At 42.2% G+C, this 27,679-nt stretch overlaps 2 protein-coding genes, 1 non-coding gene and 1 pseudogene across 6 annotated transcripts in view; 1 reads left to right on the top strand and 3 right to left on the bottom strand.

Moving 5' to 3' along the window:
* Ints6 (integrator complex subunit 6) overlaps nucleotides 1-16,003 on the top strand; it is an 86,079-nt gene extending 70,076 nt beyond the window's left edge. For 2 of the 4 annotated variants that reach the window (XM_021181564.3, XM_021181562.3), the window contains exon 18: nucleotides 304-8,649. In XM_021181564.3, coding sequence (XP_021037223.1) covers nucleotides 304-397 — 94 coding nt within the window. In that variant the 3' untranslated portion in view covers nucleotides 398-8,649. Of the gene's footprint in view, nucleotides 1-303; nucleotides 8,651-15,758 lie in introns of those variants that run through there. The other 2 variants (XM_021181563.3, XM_085828714.1) reach the window with 2 other exon arrangements.
* On the bottom strand, nucleotides 1,865-26,223 carry Serpine3 (serpin family E member 3). The gene is made up of 8 exons (XM_021181565.2): nucleotides 25,962-26,223; nucleotides 19,971-20,204; nucleotides 17,845-18,039; nucleotides 16,515-16,713; nucleotides 10,522-10,622; nucleotides 4,913-4,999; nucleotides 4,366-4,449; nucleotides 1,865-1,908 (listed from the first exon to the last, which is right to left on the bottom strand). Exons 1-8 carry the CDS (start codon nucleotides 26,221-26,223, stop codon nucleotides 1,865-1,867), a joined length of 1,206 nt encoding a protein of 401 aa, XP_021037224.1.
* On the bottom strand, nucleotides 15,611-16,296 carry LOC110309618 (large ribosomal subunit protein eL38 pseudogene; annotated as a pseudogene).
* Nucleotides 22,250-22,370, bottom strand: LOC115029269 (small nucleolar RNA SNORA73 family). Its single transcript, XR_003834846.1, has one exon. It is a non-coding gene; the product is annotated as a small nucleolar RNA SNORA73 family (small nucleolar RNA).
* Nucleotides 26,224-27,679: the final 1,456 nt, after the last annotated feature.

Raw genomic sequence — 27,679 nt, 5'->3', positions numbered from 1 at the left:
TTTAGCCTGTGTCTTTTAGTACTGTCCTTGCTCAGCTCATGTGTAGGTAGTTGCCAATAGACTTTACGTATTGGTTTTTGTTTTTTTTTTTAATTATCTTTTTTATTTACAAACCAGACATTGCCCTGCTTCCAGTCTCCTGCCACAGTTTTTCTTCCAGCCTCCCCCTACCCTCTTCTTTTCTTTCTCATTTTACTTTAAAACAAATGACTCTTTCCCAAAGCCAGTTTTTCTCTTTGAAACATGCTAGTATATACTGTTTATTAGTAGGTAATTAAGAATGCTCTTATTTTTCTTACACAGGTTTAAGAAACGAATGCTAATAGAACAACTGGAGAACTTCTTGGATGAAATTCATCGAAGAGCCAATCAGATCAACCATATTAATAGCAATTAAAAGAAAATAGAATGAGGCCACTTATTTCATTGTCTTCTCCAAATACAAAGTAAATACAAGACTGTTGTAATCTTGTATTCATTCTTTGACATGCATTGTTGGCTATTTGAGATACTAAAAACATTCTACAGTTCCTTTCCATCATTTTACAGTGCCCTTTTCATTTTAGTTTACTTTTGTAAAGTGAAAAGTATCACGAAATTTTTTTTCTTTCTTCCCTTTTTTCTTTTTCTTTCTCTTTTTTTTTTTAACTAACTAAAACTATTCTTCAAATCCTCTGCTTGTCATTGGCTCTTGCGTGTCAGTTTCCCTCAGGTTATATTTTCTTAAACCAACCTTTAAAATTGTCAGCTCTGTTAAGGTTGAACTTTGCCAAAAAAAAAAAAAAGAAAAGAAAAAAATTAAAAACAAGTTACTTTGTAATTTTTGGGGAAAAAAGCACATACATTAAAAACTAGGTAATGTTTTGTATATACAGTTATTTTGGATATATTATTGTAAGTTGTACAAATGTATTTTGAAGAATATTTAAGAAAAGCACTTTTGTTATTCCATCAATAAATGCTCTATTTTACTCTTGTGTGGTTTAGGAAATAATCACATTTAAAGTAACTACTTAAAAACATTCTAAAACAATGGAATTTTAAAGGCCTTGCTTTTTAGCATTAAAAAATACACAACTTAATATTTGTTAAACTAATGTAATTATATGTTACATAGCCTGCATTGTCTTTTTAACTATTATATGTTCTTAGTTTTGTTGGCCATGCCAATATACTCCACTCTTGCCTGGATAATGGTAATACCTAGGTCTGTGGCAGATAGGCAGATGGGCAGTTTTTTAAAAACAGTTTTAAAAGTAGATGAGTTGGGGCATTATTGGCTTCTTAACACCTTTCAACCTTTCTTACAGGATTTAGATGGCACTCAAGTCTAGCTGTTAGTTAAGGTGTGATAGCTTTAGGGTATATCATATTTGGAAAAGGCTAGTATGCCGGCATTTGGTCCCCACCCCCCCCATGCTTACGTGAGTTTATAATATGATGATTCTGAGTGGATCTCTTGGTTCTGCTCCCTGATTCTCATACTTACTCAGAATCTAACTGGAGAGGAAACAGACGGCTGTATTCATTTCTTTCCCCCTTATTTGCACAGGATGAGGAGATCTGGCACTTCCATTTTCCATCCTTACAGGGCTGCACATCTTTACTAAGGATGTGACCCTGTGTCCTGACTCATGCACATATTCATAGATCACTGCTGTGCCTTTTAGTGGTTTGGAGGGAACCAGTAGAAAAGGTTAGAGTTTTTAGATTTGGAATAACCAAGGTGAAAAAAAAACCTTTAAATTATTTTTTTAATTGAATTATTTTTAGATTAATAATATTTGGAAATCACATACTCTTAAATTGTAAATATTTATGAAGGAAAGCATACATAGAGAAAACATTCTTGAGGTCTGCTATTTTAGTCAAGGGGATTTGAAACTCTTCCAATACTGAAGATAAATCCTGTAAAGAAAAAGAAACATTTAATGTGACTTGTGGTATTTTCATAAAACAATTCATTAAACATTTCTTACGTCTTCACAATTTCTGGAAGTAAACGAAGATATAATTTAGAGATGGAATTATTAAAATAATTGCCTGTAATCACACTGCTAAATTTATACCAAACTATACAAAATCCAGATTAACTTTGTGGTTGTGAATTATGTGTATTAAGAGTGAGATCAGTGGGAACACTGGAGTCATTTAGATAGGAATTATATTAAGTCAGCACATGGGGGCTGTCCTTGGAAGGGTCTTTATGTCTTAAGCGTGGTGGAATAATTCTCAGATCTTCTTCCTTTACTACAATTTCCAAAATGAACCCCCAAGGAGTGTAAAATAACAGGATCTTCTGTGTCTGTGTTCTACCCTTCTCTCTTTCCCCACTCCTCCTCTCTGTTCCTTTCTCTGTCTGGCATAATACCGTTTACATTCTAATACTAAAACTTAGTCCGAAAATTTGCAGCCTATCAAAAACTAAAGCTTAAGATTCCATCCACCTCAGACTTGCCTTTCAAAGATGGTGGGCAAGTTAGTCAAGCTAGTGAAGTTTCTACAGAATCCTTGTTAGCCAAGGCAAGGGAGGATATATTTGGGGATGGGTATTTTATTCTTTGAGATCATGGAATGAAGCTGTGTTGGACAAGTGCTCTCCAAAGGGTTAATGTTAGAGTTCTTAGATAATTTTCCATAATGTTCCCCTATGTGTCCTATCTGTTAGTTGATTCATTCATCAGTATGAGACTTGTAAGCTTTTAACAGTGAAGGCCGAGAATTTTTTATAGGTTATTTTTATTTTAAGACTTTTGTCTACATGTATGTAAGTGCACTACATGCGTGCCTAGTGCTTGTAGAAGCCCAAAGAGAAGAGAGTGTGAGATTCCCCTGGAACTGGAGCTGCAGACTCCTAGGAGTTTCCATGTGGGTGCTGGGAACAAAGCCTGGATCTTGTACAAGTGAAGCAAATGCTCTTAACCATGGCCATCTTCTAGCCCCAGCTGAAGGGTGTAAGGGATTTAAAAATCTCTTAAGTAATATGATTAGAAAATTATCCACTTTGCCTTGGGTAATGTGAACAACCATCGTCCAGAAAACTAAAAAGCCACGGGGACGGAGACTAAGATTTGTGGTGAGTTAGGGAACTGGTTTTTTATTAGACCTGTATTTTCATTTTGATACTTGAGCGGTAAAAATTGTTGAAAGTGTGGTGTGTCTTTTCTAGTCTAACAGCTTTACATGGTTTTTAATACAGTTGAATTTCAAGGATCTGTTATTTGTCTTCTAACTGTCCTCTTTACTGGATATGAGCTTTAGGCAGTGGCCCTTCTGTTCAAGGTTAGTTCTCCCTCTTTGAGAGTTTATTTTAAAACTTGCTTTTTGTTGTTACAATTATTATTTTTATTATTTTTTACATAATCTCTGCTGTCTGTTCTTAGTGATCAGTGCCGTTTTGTGTAGTCACAGTCACTGTGGGGTTGGGATAATCATGGTGAAACACTGAGTGGACGTTGTTATGAACTCCTTCTTCCCAAATAATCTCCAAGTAGATAATTTTCCAGAAAATGATTACCTACATCCTTTTGTCAAGAAATGTTCTTTTGATTTCTAGCACAAATATGACAGTATACAAATGATTCTCAGATAAAATGATGTTGACAGTATTTTCTTTTAACAATCTGTGTTAAACTATGCTAATTTTCATTCTAACTTTCGATATTCTTTCCACAAATAAAAGTGATGCCTGATGTTTAGTTAAAAAGTAGGTCCACCTTGGCTTGATTTTTTTTTTAATCTTGTTCCATACTGTTGTTTTGAACACTACTGAGAATTGCCAACAGCTCTTTACTGAGAATCTCTTCCTTTTGAGGCCAATAATTGTTACAGGGAGACTAAGAAAAGAAAAGAATTGAAGGATTATTTCCAACACTGCTAGATTAGTAGAGTGGAGACATTTGTTTCTTATATTGTGCTGCTAGGCTAACCTGTGTCTGCCATCTTTTCCTTGAGACACTTTTCTGTTGTGCGCAAAAGTACTAGGAGTACTAAGTAGCTTTTGAGAAAGACAACAAACAGGACAGAAATCTGTGCATTGCTAAAATACTAGAGCCTGGGTCTTGATCATCTTGGCCTGAAGAAACCATCTTTTCTAAAACAATAGGACAGCAGCAAGAAAAGCAATATTTGATAGTGTGTTTTCATGACTTTTTAAAATCTTTCTAGAAGCAGAAGCCTGCTGAACTAAAAAGAATCAGCATTAGCTACAAATAAACAGATGCAAAAGTAAAAGACCTGGAGGAAAAGTTTCCTTTGTACTATGAAACAATTCCCCTTTATTTGAGATTATAATAGATTAATAAACGTAAATTGCTAGAGGTGGACATAAATGTATGAATCCAGTTTTTTTTAAAAAGTCAGTACCTGTGCTGTGTTCTCTCAGAAGAAAGATGAAGGGTCGATCTGCTTTAAAAGCAGGGGTCCTAGACCTCCTCAGCAGCAGCACCGCTGTGAGAAAGAACAGGCCCAGTCAGCGTTGAAAAGCATTATGCAGATAACATAAATGCAGAACATAGGTGCAGAACTTGATTTGTCTTTAAGGAATCATCAGCATCTTAATGACATTCTACCGTGTAGTGTTACAGGAGTGCAAATTGGTAAATTAAAGAGGAAAGATACTACTTAATCATTCCTGTGTCTTTTTTTTTTTAATAGTATTCCATGACATAGCTCCCTCTTTGAAGGTGGGATACTGTATGATTCCACTCCTTGTTGATGGGGCAGTGATACTTGTTAAAAATTAGTATCATTGATTTTCATAAGATTTTGTTTTCTTTCATTTCTTTTAAAATGCTACATCACACTCGGGTTTTGGCTTAAGTGGTATGGTTTATAACTGAAGAGTCACTGGGCAGACATAACAAGGGTCGATCTTGGTGAGCAGCTCCATGGGGCTTAGCGCTGAATGTACCTGTGGCTGCAGAGGACCTGGTACCCTCCTCTGAAAGCTCCATCTTGGCCTTGTGGGTTACTTGAGAAACGTAAAAGCCATCTTGGCCTAATTCACAAATGACAAAATGGAAAGTGATTTGTTTACATTTTTGTGCACATAGTGTATGTTTGAAGACTCTTGAGTAAAACTTGAGCATTCAGTGCTATAAGTATATAGGGAGTGATTGTACAGAAAATTGCTAAGTTTTATTTTTCTACAACTCAAAGGCTTCTTTCACTAATTTAGTAAGACCTCCCCCAAATTAGTAGAAACTAAATCTCATAATTTTAAATATTAATATTAAAATCTTTATCCTGTATTTCTAAAACTTAGGTAGGTTCCCAAGGGTGTATGTTACAAAGTATAACCTAAATATAATTTCAATGAGCTTTTGAGATAATTCTTGTTGAGCTGCAGTTTTTAGGAAGACACTGGTAAGTCAGGGGTTAGTATTAGGAGGATAATCCGGTGCTAAAGTGCCTGCTGTTCCATGACTAGATTCTGTGGAGCTGGTTGGCTAGTTAGCTCACCTGAAGGGCTGGAACCTACAGAGAAATGTGAGGTTGTAGCTAGATGTGTGTGTTCAAAGACAAGCTTAGTAAATAGGAATGAGAGAACTTAGAAAGCTTGACAGATTCCTGTCATTGAACAGTTCTCTACAGATGAAATGACATGTGTTGCAGTAAAGAGTGAACTTCAGCATGTAGAACTATGATTTGAAACTGCTCTGCCCTTCTGTTTCAGAGGGATTGCAAAGTCATCTGGTATGACACACACCCCATCTGAACTGAGAATATGCAGGTTTGACCCAGAGCCTGTTTCTACCCAGCCCCCCATTTAAGAAGCTGCTGTCTAGTCAGCTGTAGCACACCATCAGAGAGACCTGCATATTAGGAACCATTTTGATGTATTTTAGGGATATGGCCCCTGACAGTCATGTAAGACTAAAATCCAACCCAGGATACTAAAACAATGGGATATCAGGAGATGATTGTTCCACTTTTCGCTGGCAGTAGAGAATGGGCAAGAGCCAGGAAGAAGTCAATCGACATTCACTTGGTGCTAGTGGAGAATCAGATTAACAGTGGTCTTTCGTTGCTTGTCTTTGAGAAAAACAATATCTGTTAATGATTAGCCCCTTCTAGCCCATTGAGCAGAGTGCCAAAGTCAAAAAGGATTTTATAAAGAGATGTTTGCCAGTCGAGGTTTTACTGTCTTTGACTTTATTACTTTCACATTGTCTGAACATTTCCATATGATTAAATGAGTGCACTTCACTCTGAAACCCCTGGTCAGCTAACATACAGCATTGTAAGAAGTGGGATTGCTACAAATTCATCTTCAGTAGACTAGGTAGGGCTGTTTCAGTGTCTTTGTAAGGCATGTGAAAAGCTTAAATATCCTTCCTACCCCATTCTAAGAATGGCCCAATGTCTATTGTCTGTGCATAACCCTTAGACTACTCATAGCCTGTATGCCACCAAGTGTCACATCTCTGAAAGTTTTATCTTTGGTTAAGACTTGACATTTTTGTAGACTAGTCTGTGTTCTTCCTTTATCTTCTATTCTGACGGTAGTTGGCCTCCTTTTGTTATGTGGCTATTGTAATGTTATACCATTAATGAAATAACTGGAAAAGGTGAGTTTTTTCCCGGCTGTTGTTTTTCTGAATTGTTAGCATTGTAAAAGGTTATACAACCTGTCGCCCCAAAATTTGCCCTTAGAATCCTTTATAGATGCTGTTCTGTAGACAGGCTCCTTAATTAGTTACATGTGAGAGATGCAGGTTAATAGATCCCTGTGTCTAGGAAACTTTGTTGGAGCTGCTGATTTGCTAATATTTGCTGTGCAGGACTGCAGTACATGGCTCTCATCCCTGAAGCCACTTCCACCTCTCTTTAACCTCAGTTTACTAACTAAACTTTCTGGAAGGCACATCATAGTCAACTATAAACATCTGTGCCTACATTACATGTTTGTGTCAGCATATATGGGATTACCCCTCCCACCCCCTACCTAGACTATTAGCTGTAGCAAGTAGGAATTATGGCATGCTCACTTTACCATGCCCAGCTTTCAGAATAGTGCGTACATGTGTCAAAGAAATAGTTGATGTGTACATCCAAAGGATGAAGCACACAAGGTTCTCTAAGGAAGGATTTAATTCCCACCACTGGTTGGTAGGTGCTGTCATTCTTTTATATACTGTTGGCCACACATTTATAAATTGTCTGCATTTGGACCTCAGCTTCTTCCTCATCAGGACAGACTGGACATCAGTTGCCTCCTTTTGTCCCTGACAATGATTTCCTTTGGAAAGAGCTAGTTGCTTATCTTCTTCCATCTTTTCAGTTAGCTAAGAAATGAAGAGTGGGTGTATAGACAGCATTGCAGCTAGCCCAGTGAAAGGAAACTGTTAGGAGGAATCTTAGATGGCTCACAAACTAGCTGTAGTTGGTTGCTTTCTCCACCTTTCCCTACTTCTTACATCTTTCTGTGCAGTGTTGACTTATTGTGGCTCAAGTTAATTCATGCACTCTAGACAGTTGGCTTATTGAAGTCCTGTAGCATATAGCTTGCACTATGGACAGAAATTGAAGTTGACTGCTACTTATGAAAGCAAAGACTTAAGTAGTTTCTAAAAAATGTTGAGTTTATATACAACACCTGAACTGGAGGCACAAGTTTATGTCAAAGCTTGCTGGTGGTCTTTCAGCAAGGGGATTACCCAGAACAGGTACCTACCTGTTCTTCTCAGTGAGAGGGAGATTGGAACAATTAACTATGCATTCTGTAGGAATAAAAGAGGATTGGGAGGAAGGGTGAGCTACATGGGGGCTCAGTTGAGCTTTGAAATACTTAAATAAAATTATGCCAAGAAGGAGCTTTGTAGCCTGGGAAGGTGAATTGTGATTCTGGTTTTGGAACTGAATTGGAAGTTTTCTTAGGTTTCCTCTGTATTGTAAAACTTGGTAACCCCTTGTTCATTGAAGAGAGGGTGGCTCTGTTTATGATCATTTCTCTAATTAAAAAACAAGCAAACAAACAAAACTACTCTGCAGATGGGGATGGTGAGATGGCTCAGCAGGTAATGTAGCTTGCCTATTAAATCTGATGACCTTAATTCAATCCATGGAATCCACCTACAAGTGGAAGGAGAACCTGACTTTCCAAGAGTTCCTCTCACCTCCACATGTGTGCTGTGATCATGTGCTCCCCACTCCAGCATGCACACACAATAAATATGTTTTTAAACCAATATACTGTGTCATTGAGTGGTGGCTCTCCACTTTAGGAATGATGACACTGTTCAGTGATCCTGTCTGTAGAGTAGGCAGAAATGTACTTGGGTACAGGCATGAGTGGTCTTGCTATTGCAAAGAATTTGTTGGCAAGCCATCAATAAAAATATTAATTTTGGCTATCACCAATCCCCTGATGTCCATCCCAGTGAAGTAACTTCACTACTGTAGCAAGAAAACAGCCTTAGATTAATATTAATAAATGTAAGTAGCTGCTTTTTTTAAAATAAAATCAGGTGACAGGTCTTAATTTGTTGACTGTGGGAGAAGATCATTAGGTTGCATCAATAAGCATGAATGCAAGCTCCACATTTAGCACATGGCTGGATTATTAAGGAAGTCAGACCTGTGAGCTTATGATTATGTTGGTTTAAACAAACATAAGTAAAATAATTGGATTATATGTAGACCATGTAGGTATTCATAAGACTTGGTGATAGGCTGGGGTGATGGCTCAATCGGTAAAGTTCATGCTGTACAGGCATGAGCACCCAAGTTTGAGTCCTTAAACCCATGTAAAAAAAGGATAAGGCTGCATGCTTGTTTGCTCGCTTGAGGGGTGGGGTAAGGGAAAAAGGCAGGGAAGTTTCATAGCTTAATGCCCCAGTCAGTGTAACCCAACGCCAGTGAGAGATTCTGTCTCAAAAACAGTGGATCGCAAGGTATCTTTGCTTATAGTGGGTGGTTCTGCAAGATACAGATGAAGACCACTACTGTTTAAGGACACAAGATTGGCATTTGAGTATTTTTTTTTTTCAGATTCTGGGGGTTGGGGAGTAAGGTAGGGAATTAAAAAGGAAGAAGAGTAAAACATTAAATACAGTGGCATGGAAGAGAGGGCCAAAAATAGCTTCAAAGTTACTTCCCCCACCCCCTTCTGTAACTGGCTACTCAATCCAGCACCCTCATATTTTTAATTTGGATGACTAAAAAAGCAGTAGAATTTCCACTAGCCACAGGGATACCAAAGCTGAACTCTGAAGCCTTGAGAAGACATAATTGCCGGTTACTGAAAGTAGAATGTGGTAACTTCCCCTGCTCCTTCCCTGCTTCTGATCATTATGCTGTTTGTTCTACTGTTCCTTTCCTGCAGTGTCAAAGCATGCCTGTCAATAAGGAAAAATTCCAACGAGGCCACCAGTATTGCCTTGTGTCTAATTGTATACCAAGCATTGTGAACACTGCCAAAACTTGACTATTGTCTTACCTATCCCTGTACATTTAGACAATAAGAAGTGGTAGATATTTGGTTTTTTTTGGGGGGGGGGTGATGTTGGCAATGGAACCCAGAACTTTCTGCACACTTGGCAAGCACTCTACTATGAAGGCCCGCGGCCCCAAGATGGCATGTTGTTAGTACCCTGATTAGATACTCCCTGTTACTCTTACTTAATAAGTAGCTTGTGGTGGTTCTGTCTGCTCACATCTAAAGCACAAGCCAGGACTTGAAGATCAAACTCCTGTTATTTTCTGTGATTAAGAGGGTGGATTCTGACCAAAGTTTTAGTACCATATGTTCCAGTGGTCTGATGTTTAAAACGGTAACTTTCAAGTTCATCAAATAAAGGTAGTCTCAAGACCAGTGAGATAATCTGCAGAGTAGAAACAATCCAAGGCTTCCTAGCTTGGCAGAAGTTGAGCCAGTGGTTCCCTCTAAGGTTCCCAAAGTAGATGTTAGCATTCGTTTTCCTTTCAGTGTGCGATGGAAGCTCAGATCACAGGCAAACATGGTTCCTGTTGATCAGCAGTAGCATGTTAACTATGGAAAATATGGAGCATGGATGCCAGGAAAGAGAACATCTTAGGGCAAGGTCATGAAAGCATGGGTAATCTGAGGACTGGGCTAGGGAAAGGTGTGTTTATTAGTCCATAACAAAAGGCAGTAAGCGTTAAAGGCAACCAGGAAAGAAAAGGGTAGAAACGGGATGGCCATGACGCTGGCGTGATAGCAGAGGGCATAATGAAGGCGCTGGTGCTGCCTACAGTCTCCATGAGAGTCTGGTCATGGCAAAGGGAGGCTCTGTATTGCATCCTATGGTCACTTGATGCACCGTGAAGTGGTTTCCAAAAACGATGCTTGATATCCTCAAGGAGCACCCCTCACCCAACAATTCTAATCAAAATGTGACTGTTACTAGAAGCTCCACATTCTTACACAAGGCTAACCCCTTTATTTTATGCAGTGTTTTCTGTCAAAAACTCTGACATAATAAGGATCCCTTAGATTATGGCAAAACTCCCAAACATAATACTCTGCAAGGATAGGAAGAATTGAATAATTATTACCTGAAATTCCTTTCAAGTTAGCTTTGAGTGGGTCAAAAAGATCAGTGATACCCCACGATCTTAAAATGCTTTTTACGTCAAATTGATTTTGGATCTTAAACCTGCAAGACAGTGGCAGATGATCAGTTGTCATTTAGAATTCACGTTCTTCTCATGCATTCCACACCAAGTATAAGGTTCTAACCGGAGATCAGTGCACACTGGGCCCCTCCCCACTGGCCTTTTCATTGTTCCTGCCCTTGATCATACCTGGGATGAACCTGACCCCTCTGGGCTTTCCCCCAGCTTTGTCCATACTACTCATTTGGGACGGCTCTGTTTCCCTGATTGCCTTTTGATAACTCCATTCCTCAGCTGTTACCTTCCTACTCAGCTGTTTTCTCACCTTTTCAAAATGGTACTAGAGATAAGATGCAGGACCTCCTACATGCTAGAGAAATATTCTATTTACTTGAGCTTCACCCCCAGCCCCGTGACTCCTGGTTCTGAAAGCCCAATTTGTATAGTTGTACTCAAGGTGCACAGAAAAGTCTGCTTCCTACTGATATTCTTTATAAATGACCTAGAAGCTACCTCAGCTCATTTTTATTAATATTAATAAAATAAATATAAATTAAAATAAATGAATATTGCTGACATGGTGTTAGACACTATGAGAGCTTTGTAGAAATTGCTTCATTTTCATATAATGGCTATTATTATCTCTTAGGTGAAAAATTCAGAGCATAAAGTAAGAAACCTGCCCAAGATGACGTAATGAGTATGTGGTGTACCTCAATCCAAATCTGGGCTGTGGGAGTGTGGAGCCATGCCAGCCAGCATCACTCTCCCTGGGCTCCTCACATTTGGGTAGAATCTCACACACAGTGGATGTGAATAGATATCTATAGTTCCTTGTATAGCCCCTTGTGTAGCTTTCTCTACTATGTAACACATTTTCATGTTTACTGTGTGCAGTATGTGCCCTTGATATGCAGCAGAAAAGGAACTCAGCCTTTGTTTGCCCAGTAAACAACTGAGAGCAGAAAGAATCAGCACACCAACATGACCCCAGGACAAAGCACTTTACATTAGCCATCCAAGAAGCAAACCTTCAAAGAGGATGCTGCTGCTATTTGTCTTTGAAAATTAAAAAAGAAAGAAAGAAATATAAATTGTCTTTTGTATAAACCATGCATAACTTTAGAAAAAGAGGTATGTTGACATTTTTCAAAATATTTGGCTCACTTATGAAATTGTCTTAAGTACAGAAAACATCCTTTTCAAAAAACATAAACACTAAATGTAATGATTAATGCTGTGGACCTGGCTTTTTAGTCCGATTCCTCTCACCAGGGACGTCTTACTTTACAGACTCAGTGGCAAGCTACTTTACCCTATATTCTTATTGTCTGTCTTTGAGAAATAAGCACGATGGCAATAGAATTTAAATAACGTGATAAATGAAAATTCTTGTAGTGTTCAGCACAATGCTTGGTGTAGCCTGTGCACTTAGCATTGCGTTTAGACTGTGGTTTCTCAGTAATATTGAGAAAGTTAAAATCTGTTTGAAGCTGACCATGTGGTGGGTGATAAGCTAAATAGTATCCTGTTTAAGTGCAGTAAAAGCAACAGGTGAGGTGTGATTACATGTCCCTGCACAGCTATGGAAGCAGAACTAGAAGGAATGAGGCAGCACATTAACTCAAGGAAATAACCAGAAAGCTGCCTGCCCTTTACAGAAACTATCAAGGGCATCACAGGAAAAGAAAGCCATAGTTCATATGAATTCTCAACTACATAGTAGGGATGGACTGGAAATGAGTTAGGTTCAAACTGAGTCCAGCATCTATAAATCCTGCCATGACCAAGCAGAGCTTAACGCAAGGATGCAAGATGTGCTCTACATGGTAATAAGATGACACATTTGTTAACAAAGTAAAGGATTAAGATCATGTGGTCATCTCAACAGATGTAGAGAAGGCTTTGACAAAATCTAGCATCTTTTCGTGATTAAGAAAACAAGAGGACTTGGAGGTATGCTCAGTGATAGAGCACTTGCCTAGCTTGCTCGAACCTCACTCATGAAAACAACAAAAACCAATGCCCAAACAAATAAAAAGCCCAAAGGCTCAGCCAACTTGGGACATGAGGTAACTTTCAATATGATGAAGAAAGCCTACAATCCCACACCTTGAATATTTTCTTCAAGTTTTCCATCTAAGATTAAGAACAAAACAAGGATGGCCACTCTCTATCACTTCTGTTTGGCCTTGTGCAGGATGATAGGAAAGACAAAGATAGATAAAAGCATCCATATTATAAAGGATGTAATGGCTAGGGATATAGCTAAGTGGTACAGCACTTGCCTACCATGCAAGGACCCTGAATTTAATCCCCAGCACCATAAAGAATTTGTGAAATAAAATAGGGTTTTAAAAAAAGGAAAGAAGTAACTATCTGTATTCACAGATGACTTGGTCTCCTGTGTAGAAAATATTGATGAACAATAAAAAACCCTATTAGATCTCATTTGAGATATGCTTTCTTATAAAAAGCAATGATATTTCTAATACAATGTGAAGATGAAGTTCAGAAAATATTTTATTTCTAATTCATCAGAAATAATCCAAATACTTAGAAATAAATTCAGCTTTAAGTATAACATAAACACCTAGAAGCACAAAACACTGTCAAAGAAACAGTGAGCTGAGTGGTAGACATCCAAAGCTCAAAGCACTCCCTGGCTGACACACAAGACATACCCATGTCTAACGCCAACCTGCTTGTTTTGGAGAGAAACTGGTAAGCTGGTCTTATAAGACACTCTTTAGGAAGAAGAGAATGAAGTTAGACTCACTTCCTGATTTCTAGACTGACTAGAGTTCTAAGAGCCAGAATGATACAACACTACAAAAATACTAGAATCTATATGTATGGAATCAAACAGAGTTAGAAATAAACCTGTGCATTTGGCAATTAATTTTGAGAGTGATGTGATGTCAAGAAACTATGATGGAGGAAAAAAATGATCCTTTAGGCAAATGTTATAAGACACTGGGCCAATCCCCACATACAAACACATGAAGACTTGGCCTCCATTTACACCAAATGCAGTTGACTTTCAAATAACATGGGCTTCATCTGCCTAAGTCCACTTAACATAGATTTTTCTTTTTCTCTTGTGAAAGTTGGCAACAATTTGAAAACCTCCAAGGTATAGCCTATTAAGTTTTTCTAGCCTATGCAGACGAGAAAAATAATACTAAAGGTAGACATGAAATGTATGGTCTAATTTGTCATTTACTATGAGAAGATATGTACAAACCTGTTAGAACAAGTTAAGCTTAACATACATTTAGAAACTGCCACATGCAGCACCTTTCACTCTTGAAAATGTGAGCAGATGCAAAGATGCTGTGTTGAATCATAACTGCATGAGTGTGTGATCACCTTACAGCTGCTTCTGTTAAGCATCTGCAGTGCCCCTACTATGCTATGTTGATCATCTCTGTAAAGTGACATGGCCTCCTGTGGGCCTCATCTATTTTTAGCCATGCATAATACAGATCACACACAAAATACATATTGTATAACTACTTATTATTGGGATCAGAGCAGTCAAGAACAGGCTAGTAATAGTTTTGTGGGAGTAGGTTTCCTACAGTAAGGGAGGTTGGTGTCCCCTAGCACTCAAGTTGTCAAGGTTACAGTAATTCACAGTAGATCAAAAATCCAAAGAGTGAACAAAACTCGTGAAAAATAAGCATAGATTTTTGAGAGGAAGTTTAAGTAGGCAATCACATGACAGTCTTTTCTAGATCGGGTGCATAAGCAAGACCAGAATAATAACGATATCAATGGACCTCTTAACATGGAAGGGGAAATTTTCCACTATTTATTAGGGGGTCACACCCCTAGATAAAGAACTACAGGCATGCTAGAGGGTGGTACCAGATGCCTTTAATCCCAACACTCAGGAGGCAGAGGTAGCTAGATCTCTGTGAGTTCAAGGCCAGCCTGGTCTATAAACAGAGTGAGTTCCAGGACAGCCAGGACTGCATAAAGAAAACCTTTCTGGAAAAACAAAACAAAAAATGAACTACAAGCAGTTAATGGTTGCTCTATGCAATAGTAACAATTTGAAGAGGAGCTCAGGAGAGGCTCAAAGGAGGTCGCTGGAAAGAGGGGGTGTTATTCCATATCAATTAAAAACATTTAAAAAGAATGCTTAAATAAAATATAGTATATCCACACACTAGAATATTATTCAGTCATTAAAAAGAGATGAAATATTAAAACTTTGTGCTTAGTGGGGAAAAGTCCAATAAAAAGGCTAACATTGTATTTGTTGATTTGCATGAAAAAATTCCTAAGAGATAATCCAGAGAGAGAGAGAGAGAGAGAGAGAGAGAGAGAGAGAGAGAGAGAGAGAGAGAGAGAGAGAGAGAGAGTAAAATAGCGGTTGCCTAGCACTGAGTAGTGATGACCAATGAATGTGTGTTTCTTTTTAAGTTAATAAACATTTTTTTTTTGCCTTTTTTTTTTTTTTGAGACAGGGTTTCTCAGTGTTATAAGTTCTGGCTGTCCTGGACTCAATTTGTGACTAAGCTGGCCTCAAACTCACAGAGATCCACCTGCCTCTGCCTCCTGAGTGCTGGGATTAAAGGTGTGCACAACCATGGTTGGCTGATGGTCAATATCTTTTAGAATTTGGAGTTGGGGGTAGAGCTCAGTTGATAGAATGCGTGTCTAGTGGGCATGAGACTGTGAGTTTGATTCCCAGCACTATATAAATCAAAGGCCCAGTGTACATCTATGAGCCCATTATTCGGGATCCAGAGGCAGAAGGCAGAAGGATCAGAGAGTTCAAGATTATCCTTGGCTATATGAAACATTTTCTCAAACAAAAAAATCAAAATTATTATTTATGGCTGCAAAATGCTGTAAATATATGTTATTCATCCATCTATCCATCTCTACCTACCTACCTACCTACCTACCTAGACATTTGCCACCTTACCCAGTGCAATGTGCACTTTAAAAGTAACTTTTATAAGGAATATATATTTTTTTCAGGAATTTTAATAGTCAAATACAGAGGTCTGGTTCATGTCAGCTCCTTCACTGCTAAACCAGTGGGTAGGACTGCTTCAGGTTCTCTGCCTTCTCCTTGTCTGTGGTGACCAGGGTGTAAAGGTACCTGCTGCAGCTAACCTTGAACTTCACATTATCCTTGTTCTTCTTGATCTTGACAGATTGGGCATCCTTCCACTGGCCTGTGAGCAGAAAGCCCCTGATTTCCTCTGTTTTCCGAGGCTGGTAACGGGCACTTGGCTTGGACGACCACACCCAAAACACTCACAGAGGAGAGACCCGAAGAGAATGGGGAGAAAAAGCTATATCCCATATTTTAAAAAGAAAGTGAGGAAATATCCTTGGGAAACTGTTGCACTGCATGATAACCAGGAGGCTCTCCAAGGAGGAGCAAGACTCACTTTGGATGTGTGAGTTACATAGTTGGGGTATTACTTGAGTGTTTCCACAAAGGTTCTTGTGCTGGAAGCTTGGCTCCCTGGGTAAGTGGTATTGAGTTGGTGGGGCATTTGGAAAGTTGGGCCTAATAGAAGGTGACCAATCTGGACAGCCCTGGGAGGTTTAAACATAGTTCTGCTGTTGGTTCTCATGAGAGAGGGGTTTCTATGCAGACCCTAAATTCTTCTTCCTACCATGGCATTGCATCTGGAGCAAGGGGGTGGGAACATGAGTCAGCCCAGTGAGAGCCGAATAGTTCATCTTGGGAAGACCCAGGAATTCAACTGTGCATGTGTAGTGAACTACTCTTTAGTGACTTTAGAATAGACTCAAACTCCAGGGAACCTTTCCTTGGTTAAAGCTCATTTGACAAGGTAGTCCAGTAGAAGGATGGACTTTGAGTCTGACCACTTGGCTCTAAGTGCAAGCCCCACTGGATAACATGGTAATTGTTCCATAAGGAAGATGTCTCCACTCACCTGGGGAGAAACACATCCATTCTGGCTCTCTTCAGCCTTGTGGTCCAGAGGTGGATGACTCTGGCAGTGAGGTGTGGTTCAATGTGGTCCAGAGGAGTGCCCTTGTCTTGGGGAAGCACCAGGAGCAAACTGGCCACCTTTCCCAGGTACAACAGCTCTAGAACAGCTATCTCATGGCCTGCAGCATCCTGGAACTGGCCTAGGGGTTTAGTGGGTTAGGAATTAGCTCTGTCCTAGGAGCCATGGAAACTCAACAGTACTACAACTTGGAGAAAGCAGACTTACAAGACAGCAACAGTAAGAGGGTGTGCTCCTCAGCTGCAGGAAGCAATCTGAGACTGGGAACTACTGGGTGACATGGCTGCTTTAGTGTTCCTAAAGCTCTCTGAGATCTCCCACAGAGCCTTAGTCAGGGATCCACATCTGCTGAACCCGCTGGGGGCAGTGTCTTAGGGAGCCATCCAGTCTGAGCTTTATAGGGTTCAGGCTCTTTGTGTTACATCTTATTTTTCAAGCTAAGCATTTAAATCTACATTTCATTCGAGAAATGCCCAACTCTTGAAATCCTCTGCAGACCCTACAGAACACACATTCTGGCTGGATTTGACTTGAAGACTGATCATTTCTGTGACCTAAACCGGTCTTAGGATGGGCAGCTGGAAGTCTGTGGGCAGAGGCAAGTCCAGGCCACCAGGTGGAGTATGGTTATAGAAGGATATGATGGGACAAGTGACAGATAGCAGCAGAACACACGGAGCTGGAAAAGGGTTGGTGCTGGTGGGGGAATGTAGAAAGGTGGAGACCAGTTTTAGGTGAACCTACTGCACGTTGTAGCTCATACTTAGTAGAGAGCCTGCTGGCATCCATAGCACACATAAGGCCACCAGGCACCTGCTGGCACTGGGAACCTCCCCTGCTGACTGGGACAAATAACCATAGGCAAGAGGGCCATATGGAGCAATGACATTTCAGGACCAGGGATCCTTTAGTCTGGAGGCCTTTTAGCCCTTATATGGTCCTGGCTGGGTGTTGTGTCATGAAGGTGTCTTCTAGGAGAATTATTTGGTCCAAGTATTTTTGATTCTACATGAACATGTTCTTAATCAGTGTGGAGGCCAATACCTGCATTGTGTCCTCAGCATCCAGATGAGCATATCATTCAAGGCCCCTCTAGAAGCCTCCTGTTACCTTGAGTCTACCCACAGCCCAGAGAATGGACCCCTATAGAAACATGTCTCTATCCAATCCTGTAAAACAGAGCCCACCTCCCCTCTCTTGCCCATGTTGCTGAGTTTCCTCCAACTTTATGAATTTGGAGAAGAGACCTTACCATAGCTGACCTCTGCCACTTGGTGCATCGCTGGGACTTGAAGTACAAGACCATGGGCACGGGTGAAAGGCAGGGGCTGCGAGGCCACAGAGAATCTCTTCTGCCAGGTACTTTGGAAGGTCATGGTGCTCATGATGGAGAGCTGAGTAGACAGGGCATCGTCCCGGCCCCACAACGGGCTACCTGGGCCTTCACCTATAGACAGGAGAGTTTCACTGCAGCCTCATGTTGTTTTTCGTTTATTACAAAAGCTTTAATTCCTTATGCTGCCACGGCCGTGCGAAATGGCTTTTAATTTATTGTCATGGAAGTGGAAAGTAAGAACGCAGGATTCAGACTGGGTCCCTAATGACCAAGCTTCTGCTCTGGGGCAGGGAGTCACCTTGTAATTTGAATTATAGCCTTCTTGTTAGCATGCATTCAGTGTGGCCTCCCTCCCTGTTTCTCCTAGTGCCCAGGATGGCCCCTGGTTATGTTGAGTCATTTCCCAGAGATCATTAGGCATTGTCTCCCCAGGCAGATGCTTGCACGGATGAAGCTCTTTGACTGGAGAAGACTGCACTGTCACCTCATCTTGGGACTTGCTAATTGCTGAGCTGCATCCCTCTCCACACCTTTGTGGAGATAACTATGATCAGAGCACACTTAAGGGAGGGCTGTGGTTAGGATTTCATGTAAGAACAGGAAGAAGCAAGCAGATCATTCCTACAGAGACAGCTTCTGCCCCAGGCCTTCAATTGTTTAATAAATATACTCTGTGCTAGGCTCTGCCTTAAATGCTTGAAGAAATCTCCACAGCTTTTGGTTCAATTTCCCAGATGTGAGAAGTGAGGCTCGGAGAAGTTGGTCACACACCACTATCTACCTAGTCACCCAACAAAAGAGCCTTGCACTTGAGTCTGAGCAGATGTGTTCCATACTCATGCCTCTGGGGCTGAGAAAGACCAAGTCTTTCTTTTGCCTAAAGACCAGGCTGGGAGTTGAGCATACCTATGTTGGATTTTTGAGTGGATCCTTTGACAACTCAAGGAGGATATAGTGAATCACTCCTTAACTAATGAAATATTTTAACTATGTGTCTGTGTGTTTGCTGTGTGTGGGTATATGCACATGAAAGCTGGCAACCTTGGCTGCTGGAAACAAGCATCGGACACTCCAGAACTGGGGCTAAAGGCAGGTGTGTGCTACCTCATCCATCCTCTTTTAACAGTTGAACCATTTTTCTGGCCCCAAGGCTCAGTCCTTTAAAAGTCAATTGCCAAAGCTAGCGTAGAACACTTGAAAACGTCGAGAGAGTACAGCCTTCAATCCACACACATCAAAGCTCTTTATTTGTTTGTTTTTTAGCAACTCTGGATCTTGAACATTCTCCAGTTATCTGAGTCTTTTTTGTGCTTACCAAGAACAGTGCAGCCAGACTACCCGGATCAGAACGTGACCCTGGCTTTGTGGCCCATGGGCAAGCAGGAAACTCAACCCTGGTGTTTCAGTTCCTCCAGATGTAAAATGAAGAAACAGCACCCACATTCTAGGAGCAATGGGCGAGTGAAATGGAATCAGAGATTCCTAGTGGCAACTAACTAAATAAAAAGGCCGGCAGGTGTTAGCCACTTCTGCCCATTTCATAACAGCCACAACCTGTGGTGGCTCCCACTGACGATTGCGTTACACATAGCAAGCTTCCAACAGAACCAAGGGAGACATGGAGTGTAGCTTGTCCCTTTTGTGTGTGTGTGTGTTTCTTTAACCTGACTTTCCCAGAAACTACTTTTCCTGGCCCCTGCTGCATTTTGCTGTCACGTGAGGTTAGTGAAAAATGGCCTGGGGACAGTGACCTGGGACAAATCCTGCCGGGTATGTCCATAGGTGGTAGGCTCTGAGGAGTACCTTTCTGTGTGTGCTCAAGGATAGGTGTGTATGTGCATGTACATGTGTTCTTGTGCTAAGGCGCAAAGAGGGAAGAACAGAGAGGACACAGAACATGCATGACATTCAAGGGTAGGTCTGCTATCTCAACGTCTGCTGCAATTCAGGGCACCCTGAACTCACCATGGCTTCTGACAAATGATGGCTGGCACTATTTTTTTGAGCCCTTAGCCTTGCTGAGGACGGTGGTTTTCCTTTACCTGTGCTCTGTCTGGATGTGACTTTGGAGGCCTCCGTGGTAGTGCTGTTAGGCTCGCTGAAGTCAGCTGCCTCCAGACTGCTGTTGGCCCACCGGGAGACCTGCTCCACAAAGCAGGGAGACAGGGATGTTCCTGTTTGCATGAACAGGGTGCAGGCCAGCTCCATTCCGACACCTTGACTGGAGTTGTGCCGTGTGGTATAAACAGCATGCAGGAATTCTTTCACTCTTGGGTCTGTGAGAAAGGAGTGTTCGTAAGGGCCTGCACAGCTCCCAACAGGTCGTCTCATAAGATGTGTCCACGCAAAAGTCCCTCACTGGAAATGACATAGCCGCCCTAGTCAATATCCACCTAACTCCACAGCTTAAAAGTTGGACAGAAAACATGCTAGATCACAAACAAACCTAGCTGGAGGAGAGTCTGCCAGTGCCTTGGAAATGGCAAAGCAGTGTAAAGCTTTGTGTAGCCCTGGCTGTCCTAGAATTCACTCTGTAGACCAGGCAGGCCTCGAACTCAGAAATCTGCCTGCCTCTGCCTCCCAAGTACTGGGATTAAAGGTGTGTGCCACCACTGCCTGGCATGCTTTGACTTCTTAATTCAGGGACATTGCTGAGTTCTGGAGGAGAGGCTAGACCTGGGGATGTGACACAATGGAATTTCTAACGGGAAGCCAGAGAGTTCTGTGCAGTATTGTAGCAAGGACGGGCACTGGTCGAGGAGCTGCTCTCCTAGTTAGAATTCGGTGCTATGATAAAGATCATGACCAGAAGCAAGTCAGGTGGAAAGGGTTTATGCTGCCTTCTAGTTTATAGTTCACTACCGACAGAGGTCAGGGCAGAAACTCAAGGCAGGAGCCTAGAGGCAGGAACTGAAGCAGAAACCATGGGAGGACTGGCTTGTCTCCTGTGTCTTGCTCAGCCCACTTTCTTACATCCTGAGACTACCTGCCGAGGTGGCAGCACCCACAGTGGGCTGGGTCCTCTCACATCAGTCATTAATGAAGGAAATGACACATAGACTTGCCTACGGGCCAATCTGATGCAGGCATTTTCTCAACTAAAGCTCCTCTTCCCAGATCAATCTATCAGGTGTCCGAGAGCTGCCTTGCCAGTATGTCTCATCCAAGGTCTCACATCCAGGGTTTTACTGCAATGAGCCTGGATTCTCTTAAGCTGCTTTTCTCAGATGTTTCATCACAGCAAAGAGAAAAGCAACGATACAGCCCGAGACGAATGTTCTCAGAGTCAGAAATATTGAAGAGGCAGAGCAATGGGCTGGAAGTGGATTTCTGAGCCAGATTTGTCCCTGTCCAGTCTGCACACAGAGAAGAGTTCTTATGTATGTTCCAGAATGTGCAGTGTTAGAATAAAATTTTAAGGCTTTATGGTGTCTACAAATGTTGCACAGGGCACTCCAGACATCCAGTTTACAATGACTGCTCTCAGTGATGCTTTGAAGTAAGGGCTATGGTCCTTCCACTATAGGAAGGAGGCAGATGAGGCACAGGCCCACTCATCACATGCTGAGAGTCACCATGTTGGAGGTAGAACTGTATACTCATCCTGTTGCCCATAGCGTGAAGAATGGCTGGGTTTGAGAAGACCCTGCTCGGGAGAGCTTTGTTCTCCAGATAAACGGAACTGTAGAGCACATCAGTTTGGTGGGGGGAGTTGGGGGGCTATATTGCCTGCATTCTAGAGCATCGGTTTCAACCTGTGATATTTAATACAGTGCCTCATGCTATAGTGACTCCTGACCATAAAATTATTTTTCTTGCGACTCCATAATTGTAATTTTATTACTCTTAGGAACCGTAATATAAATATCTGTGTTTTCTGACAATCTTAGGTGACCCCTGGGAAAGGATCACTTGACCCTCAAAGAGGCTGTGACTAACATATTGAGAACTGCTGTTCTAAAGGTGTCTAGAAGGGCAGAGGTGAGTGGCCTGAGAACGGGGACAAGGCTCTCCAAGAGGAAGCTGTCACTGCTGGTTTCTGCTCAGCCTCCTGCTGCCAGAGTAAAAAGATGGAGGGTGAGGGCCTATAATTGGGTGCTGAGAGAAGAAAGGAAGAAGAAGAAAATAAACCCGCAGTGGCTAAAAGAAAATCACCCTGTTAGCTGTTAGCTCGCCTGAGAGGTGACTCCCAGGCTGGTGGGTCTGGGCTCTGGAAGGTTCTGAACTTTTGCAAAGTTCTAGACTCTGGAAGGCTCTGGACTCTGGAATCTTCCTGCGCATAAAACTTCAAACTATGAGACCTGTCTTCCTTTTTTTTTTTTTTCGTTTGCTGCATGGTTTGTCTCCTCAGTCATCATCCACGGGACTCTGAGAAGTTGTAGGAATATGCAGGTGGAGACCTATCTTCTGAACACAGATATTTTAATTTTCAAGAACTTTGAGAGGGGCCAGTGGGGGTGCTCCCCAGCAGGTGTGGCTGAACTGGGAGGCTGAAGCTGCCTCTGATATGTGTGTGTGTGTGTGTGTGTGTGTGTGTGTGTGTATGTGTGTGTGTGTGTGTGTGTGTGTATGAGAGAGAGAGAGAGAGAGAGAGAGAGAGAGAGAGAGAGAGAGAGAGAGAGCTAGCTTATAAATGTATACATCTGCTTCTTGGCCCTAGTGGGGCTTAGGAGGTCTGGAGAAGCGCAGGACAACTTGAACCCTGGCTTTGTCACTTGCCCCTGGGCTGGCTGCATTTTGCTGAGCCAGTTACCTCTTGTGTTAGTCTGTGGGACTCAAATGACATGGTCATAAAAGAAAACTCTGTATGCCTTCCAAAGCAGAACTCTTTTCCTGGGACAGGACCACCTTCCTTTCTGGGGCCTATGTGCTATAATGTTTTCATTAATTTACCTAGAAGGATAATGAAAATTCTTAGCCATTGAAGTAATCAGAAATTGTGTGTTCCCCATGGACACAAGACCCAGAGAACCAGAGCTGGATCTGACTTCAAAGCCTGCTCCCCGAGGACTAGCCTTCAGTGCTAGCAGTTGCTATGCAAGTTTCCAAGGGAAGAGAGCAGCCGGTAAGCAGTCCTACCCAGCAGAACCATGAAAATGACCAGTAGGGCACAAACCCCCCAAGGGTCAGTAGTGGCACTTGTGCTTATCTTGTTAGTAACCAGTAGCTCTCTAATTGAACTTAAGGCCCACTCAGCAAGAAGGACATCATCCTTGGTATAGGAAGCACACAAGGTGGAGAGGGGCTGAAAGAGTGTAAGAGCCTGAGGACCAAGACATCTATTGTTGAGATTGTGTCTTCTACAAATGACAGGAAAGTTTTACCCATCAAGTCTCAGCGATATGGCAGCCTAAATAAGACCAGAACAAGCACAACTCCAATAGACGCACTAGTAGAGAAGGGAAAGCTCTATTATAAAGCTCTATAGAGAACTACAGGCAACCGAGGAATGCTGAGAAAGCTTCCTGGGGAAGACAGAGCCTTCCCCAGGCAAGAGCCTCTCCCTAACTGGTTATCCAATAACCAAGTGGCCAAGCCCGGAAATCATACATGTACAAATAATATTAAATGTACTGAACAGGTTATATCTATCTATCTATCTATCTATCCATCTCTCTCTCTCTCTCTCTCTCTCTCTCTCTCTCTCTCTGTGTGTGTGTGTAAAACAATAACAAAGAGAAGTCATGATTTCAAGAATGAGCAAGGGGGCAGGGTAAGGATTTGAGGGAAGAAAAGGAAGAGAGAAAAATGAGGAAATTATATTAAATTAAAAATAAAGAATATATCAAAATTTAAGTTTTATGTATATGTGTGTCTGGGCATATTAGTGCAATGTCCACAGAGGCTAGAAGACAGTACTGGATTTCCTAGAGCTGGAGTTACAAGTGTTCGTGAGCTGTCTGATATTGGTGCTGAGAACCAAATTTGGGACTTCCGCAAGAGAAGTATGAGCTCCTAACTGCTATGCTATGAACATCTTTCCAGCCCTGGGTTACCTTTTAAAAGAAAGGCTGGGTTGCGGCAGGCAGCTGGCCCTGCTGTATAATTGTAAGCAGGCACAGTGCATCTGAGATGGAGAGCATGATAAAGAGGAGTCTGAGGATGGCCTGCTCTTGTTATTACTAGCTGATGGTGGATCCAGACAATGGCAAAGCAGCGTGCGGTTCAGAAACTTAGGGGAATCATTGTCCTGCATAGAATTCCTGTCATCTGAAAAATATCTAATGGGCTCTGTGGAAGCCCTGATCTTGTCATCATGCATGATCAACCAGTTAACTAGATACCATGATGGGATCTGGTCTCAGATCTGACCCTCTCTTGTCCAACCAAGACCCTTTGTCCTGACTTGTGTGAGACTCTGTTGAAGGCAGAAGTGCCTGCCTTTTTTGTATTAATCACATTTCTTCTTCCTGACCAGCTCGGATGTATTCTCTTCTGGGGAGCCTCCAACCTGCTCTGCAGAATCATAGAACCACGTGGCACTCAACCCCTTGTCTACATGTATGGCTCTCCCAGACAGAGTTGCTGCCTCCAGGGTTCTCCTCATGTGCATAAGACAAGTTTCTGACCAGCCGTGGTCTATATTGCAAGAGCACCACACTTGATGAATCATAGCGAGCTTGTGGACGTGTATGCTTCTGTGGTCTAATTGCTGAGAATGACCGAGTTCTAAAAACTATCTTTGGTTTCAGTTGTCCCTAGAGAGAACAGCCTATCGGTTGTCCAGCAGGTTTGTAAGACTTGTTTTAGCAGTGGTCAGGGTACATTAAGGAAGACAGGCAGTTCAGGGGGCACCTGGTGCCAGACATGTTGAATTCTAACTTTGATTTGCTAGCTCAAGGGTCCACCCCCAGAGGACACCGTGGCCAGGCTGAGTTGGCATTATTTCTTGTGCCTTCTGACAAATCTTAATTCATCCAAAGACGACTCCTGCCAGTTTTAGTGATGTTCATTGCTTTGTTTGTTTTGTGATGGGGCTCCTGCTACATAACAGACTGGCTTGGAATTAAGAAATCCTGCCTCAGCCACCAACACTAAGTTTTTTTTTTTTTTTTTTTTTTTTTTTTTTTCGGGTTTTTCAAGACAGGGTTTCTCTGTATAGCCCTGGCTGTCCTGGAACTCACTTTGTAGACCAGGCTGGCCTCGAACTCAGAAATCCGCCTGCCTCTGCCTCCCGAGTGCTGGGATTAAAGGCGTGCGCCACCACGCCCGGCTTAACACTAAGTTTTATATTGACATCTTATTCGGAGATTGAGATGGGAAGGCCGTGTTAGCCTTAATTTATAGCTGCTCACGTATTGAGCTGCATCACCCGTGTAGGTCAATGCAGGCTGTGCTGTGTTCTAAAGACTTTCTCTGCTGTTAGCAGAGCTGTTTCAAGAAACAATATGTAGATATAAGCTGGCAGAAACCTCAGAATCATGAAAATAGGTTGGTCAAAAGCATAGTCCTGGATCTAAAGAGTGTATTTAAGAGATGGGCGTGGTGGTGCACGCCCTCAATCCCAGCACTCGGGAGGCAGAGGCAGGCAGATTTCTGAGTTCGAGGCCAGCCTGGTCTACAAACTGAGTTCCAGGACAGTCAGGGCTACACAGAGAAACCCTGTCTCAAACAACAAAAACAAAAACAAACAAAAAACAAAAAAGTGCACTTAAGTCCAGCCCTGCCTTTTATTGACTGTGTGACTTCCAGCAAGTTGTCTCCACCCTCTGCCTATCTACTTCCCCAAATAGGGGTGCCAATGAAATCACCAACGTCAAAAGGCAATCAGTGAATGTTTAGAAGGTGTTCCCCACCTCTCCCAGCCACAGCAAGCATTCTAAAAGGGACAGTGACTCAAAACTGTGGTATTGCCATGAGGCTAGAAGGGAGTCCCCGCAATCAAGAACAGCCATGGTAAAAGTCTGAGTGCTTCACGAATGGCCATGCCTCTCTCCCTGTGCACACTGGGATCTGAGCTCTCCGCCCAGAGCACTTGAGCAGGGTGGAGCAGGGAGCAGGGCTGAGAGAAGCAGGAGAGAGAAGCCTCTTACCTTGCACAGTATAGCCTAGGGCCCCAGCCAGCTGCCAGCCGGTGTTGCCCCTGGCTCCAAACTGCAGGATCTCCAGGGAGAGGGACACACTGGCCGGTGAGATGACGAAGTTTGTCCCGTTTCTCTCTGCTGCTGCACTCCGGTAAAGGTGGAGGGCAAACTCAGTCTTCAGCAGCCACAGGCCTTCACTGAGGGGGCTGCCCCCTCCTGCTGAGAAGCAGGAGGAGAGAAGAAAGAAGGTGACCTGCAGGAGAGGCAGCATGGAGACTGGACACCTGCAGTTCAGAGGGAGGAGAAGTACAAAGAGAATGCTGGTGACAAGGTGACAAGGCTCATCATCTGGGAACTGGGGCACCCGGCTCTGTTTTCAGTGGCCAGGTATGGCCCAAAGGACAGTCTCGCTTCACTCTCTTGCTTACCCACCATGCTCCTACCTGTCTAGGATACTTGGTTGGGCTGGGATCCTTTTGAAAACTCAACCCCGTGCTGGAAGATCTGCTCCTCTTACTGTATGTGAGGACTTGGAAAAGTCCTGGTTATAGCGAAACAAGTCATTATGTTAAGAAATGTCAAAGTGCATCCGATGGTTTCCTAGTACTTAGCCTGCTTATAGCTGAGCCATGTTTCTTATGACTCATTATAATATTAACCATACTCAAAGTTTATCTTCTAGGCTAAAAAGATTATATATTCTTGGTTGATATTCTCACATCCATGCTAGGTATCGTAACTATAGTCATGGGGGCTGTGCTCTAGAGAACTCAGTGACTCACTGGGAGGGGGAGAATAACAGAGTTATGACAGATCCTGGCCTTTAAGAGTACTACATAAAACATTAAGAACATATATGTATGTTCAAAGAGTGATGCATGGGATAACTGGGCCTAGAATATTAGATTCCATGCTACGTAGTAGATTATTTCACAGAGTAGAACAATAATAATAGAAAGCCCCTCCTCAGAACTGTGTCCTTCCAGAAATAGGGGCTACCATGAGTAGCAAAGGAATCCAGAAGGGAGCAAGAAGAGAAGAACAGAGCACTTTCACTGGTTGTGCCAACATTTAGACAGTAGCAATCTTTGCTGATTGCTTCAACTGTGGAATCAGACTAGGCCAATGGGAGAGAAATACCCAGTCCAAAGCACTTCCTATACAAGCTTATAAGCAAAGGCCTGGGCTCAGTGGAATTCCCTTTAAATAAAGATCTAAGAGAAAAAGCCATGTTTCCCAGCTCTTCCCTTCAGGACTGAACACAAATGCACGTGACCTCGGAACCCACGGAGTGGGAATTTGCATGGGTGTGTATGTCTAGAGAGAAAATAGGCTTTACTCTAAGGTCATTAGTGAAAGCTTCAAGTCCTACTTCGAGAGTTCGTGCAGCTTCTATCAGCTTCCAAGACAAGAACACTTGCAACCCTTAGCAAATAGACTTTGATGCCCAGACTCCTGGTGACCCAGGTCCTGCCATGACTACCAGGGATGTGTTGTATACTCACCAACTCTTTAATCAAATGGTAGTTTCCTTGTTTGATTCTGTTCTTGTGCCTTGAGCATCAACATGCTGCCCTTTTTAAAAGAGTAGGAGCAGAATGTGCCCTGAATCACAAGACATCCCAGGGAGGAAGCTGGTAATTGCCGTCTCTGCCGGCGATGTCTCTACCACTCCGTCCAAATTCCTGGAGCCTGGACGTTCTGCAGGGAGCCAGGAGAAGCATCTC

This window comes from Mus caroli, unplaced genomic scaffold, assembly GCF_978045245.1.
Source record: "Mus caroli unplaced genomic scaffold, Mus_caroli_1 scaffold_12, whole genome shotgun sequence".
Lineage (NCBI taxonomy): Eukaryota > Metazoa > Chordata > Mammalia > Rodentia > Muridae > Mus > Mus caroli.
Note: the sequence above shows the minus strand (reverse complement) of the source record. Positions and strands in the feature narration are given on the sequence as shown.

Excerpts from the sequence above, each read along its gene's own strand:
- Serpine3 (XM_021181565.2), bottom strand. The coding sequence starts at position 26,223 with ATGCTGCCTCTCCTGCAGGTCACCTTCTTTCTTCTCTCCTCCTGCTTC. Across the intron at positions 18,040-19,970 it reads CACATCCAGACAGAGCACAG|GTGAAGGCCCAGGTAGCCCG; the intron begins GTAAAGGAAAAC and ends TCCTGTCTATAG. Across the intron at positions 5,000-10,521 it reads TAACTTGAAAGGAATTTCAG|GCCAAGATGGCTTTTACGTT; the intron begins GTAATAATTATT and ends TTTGTGAATTAG.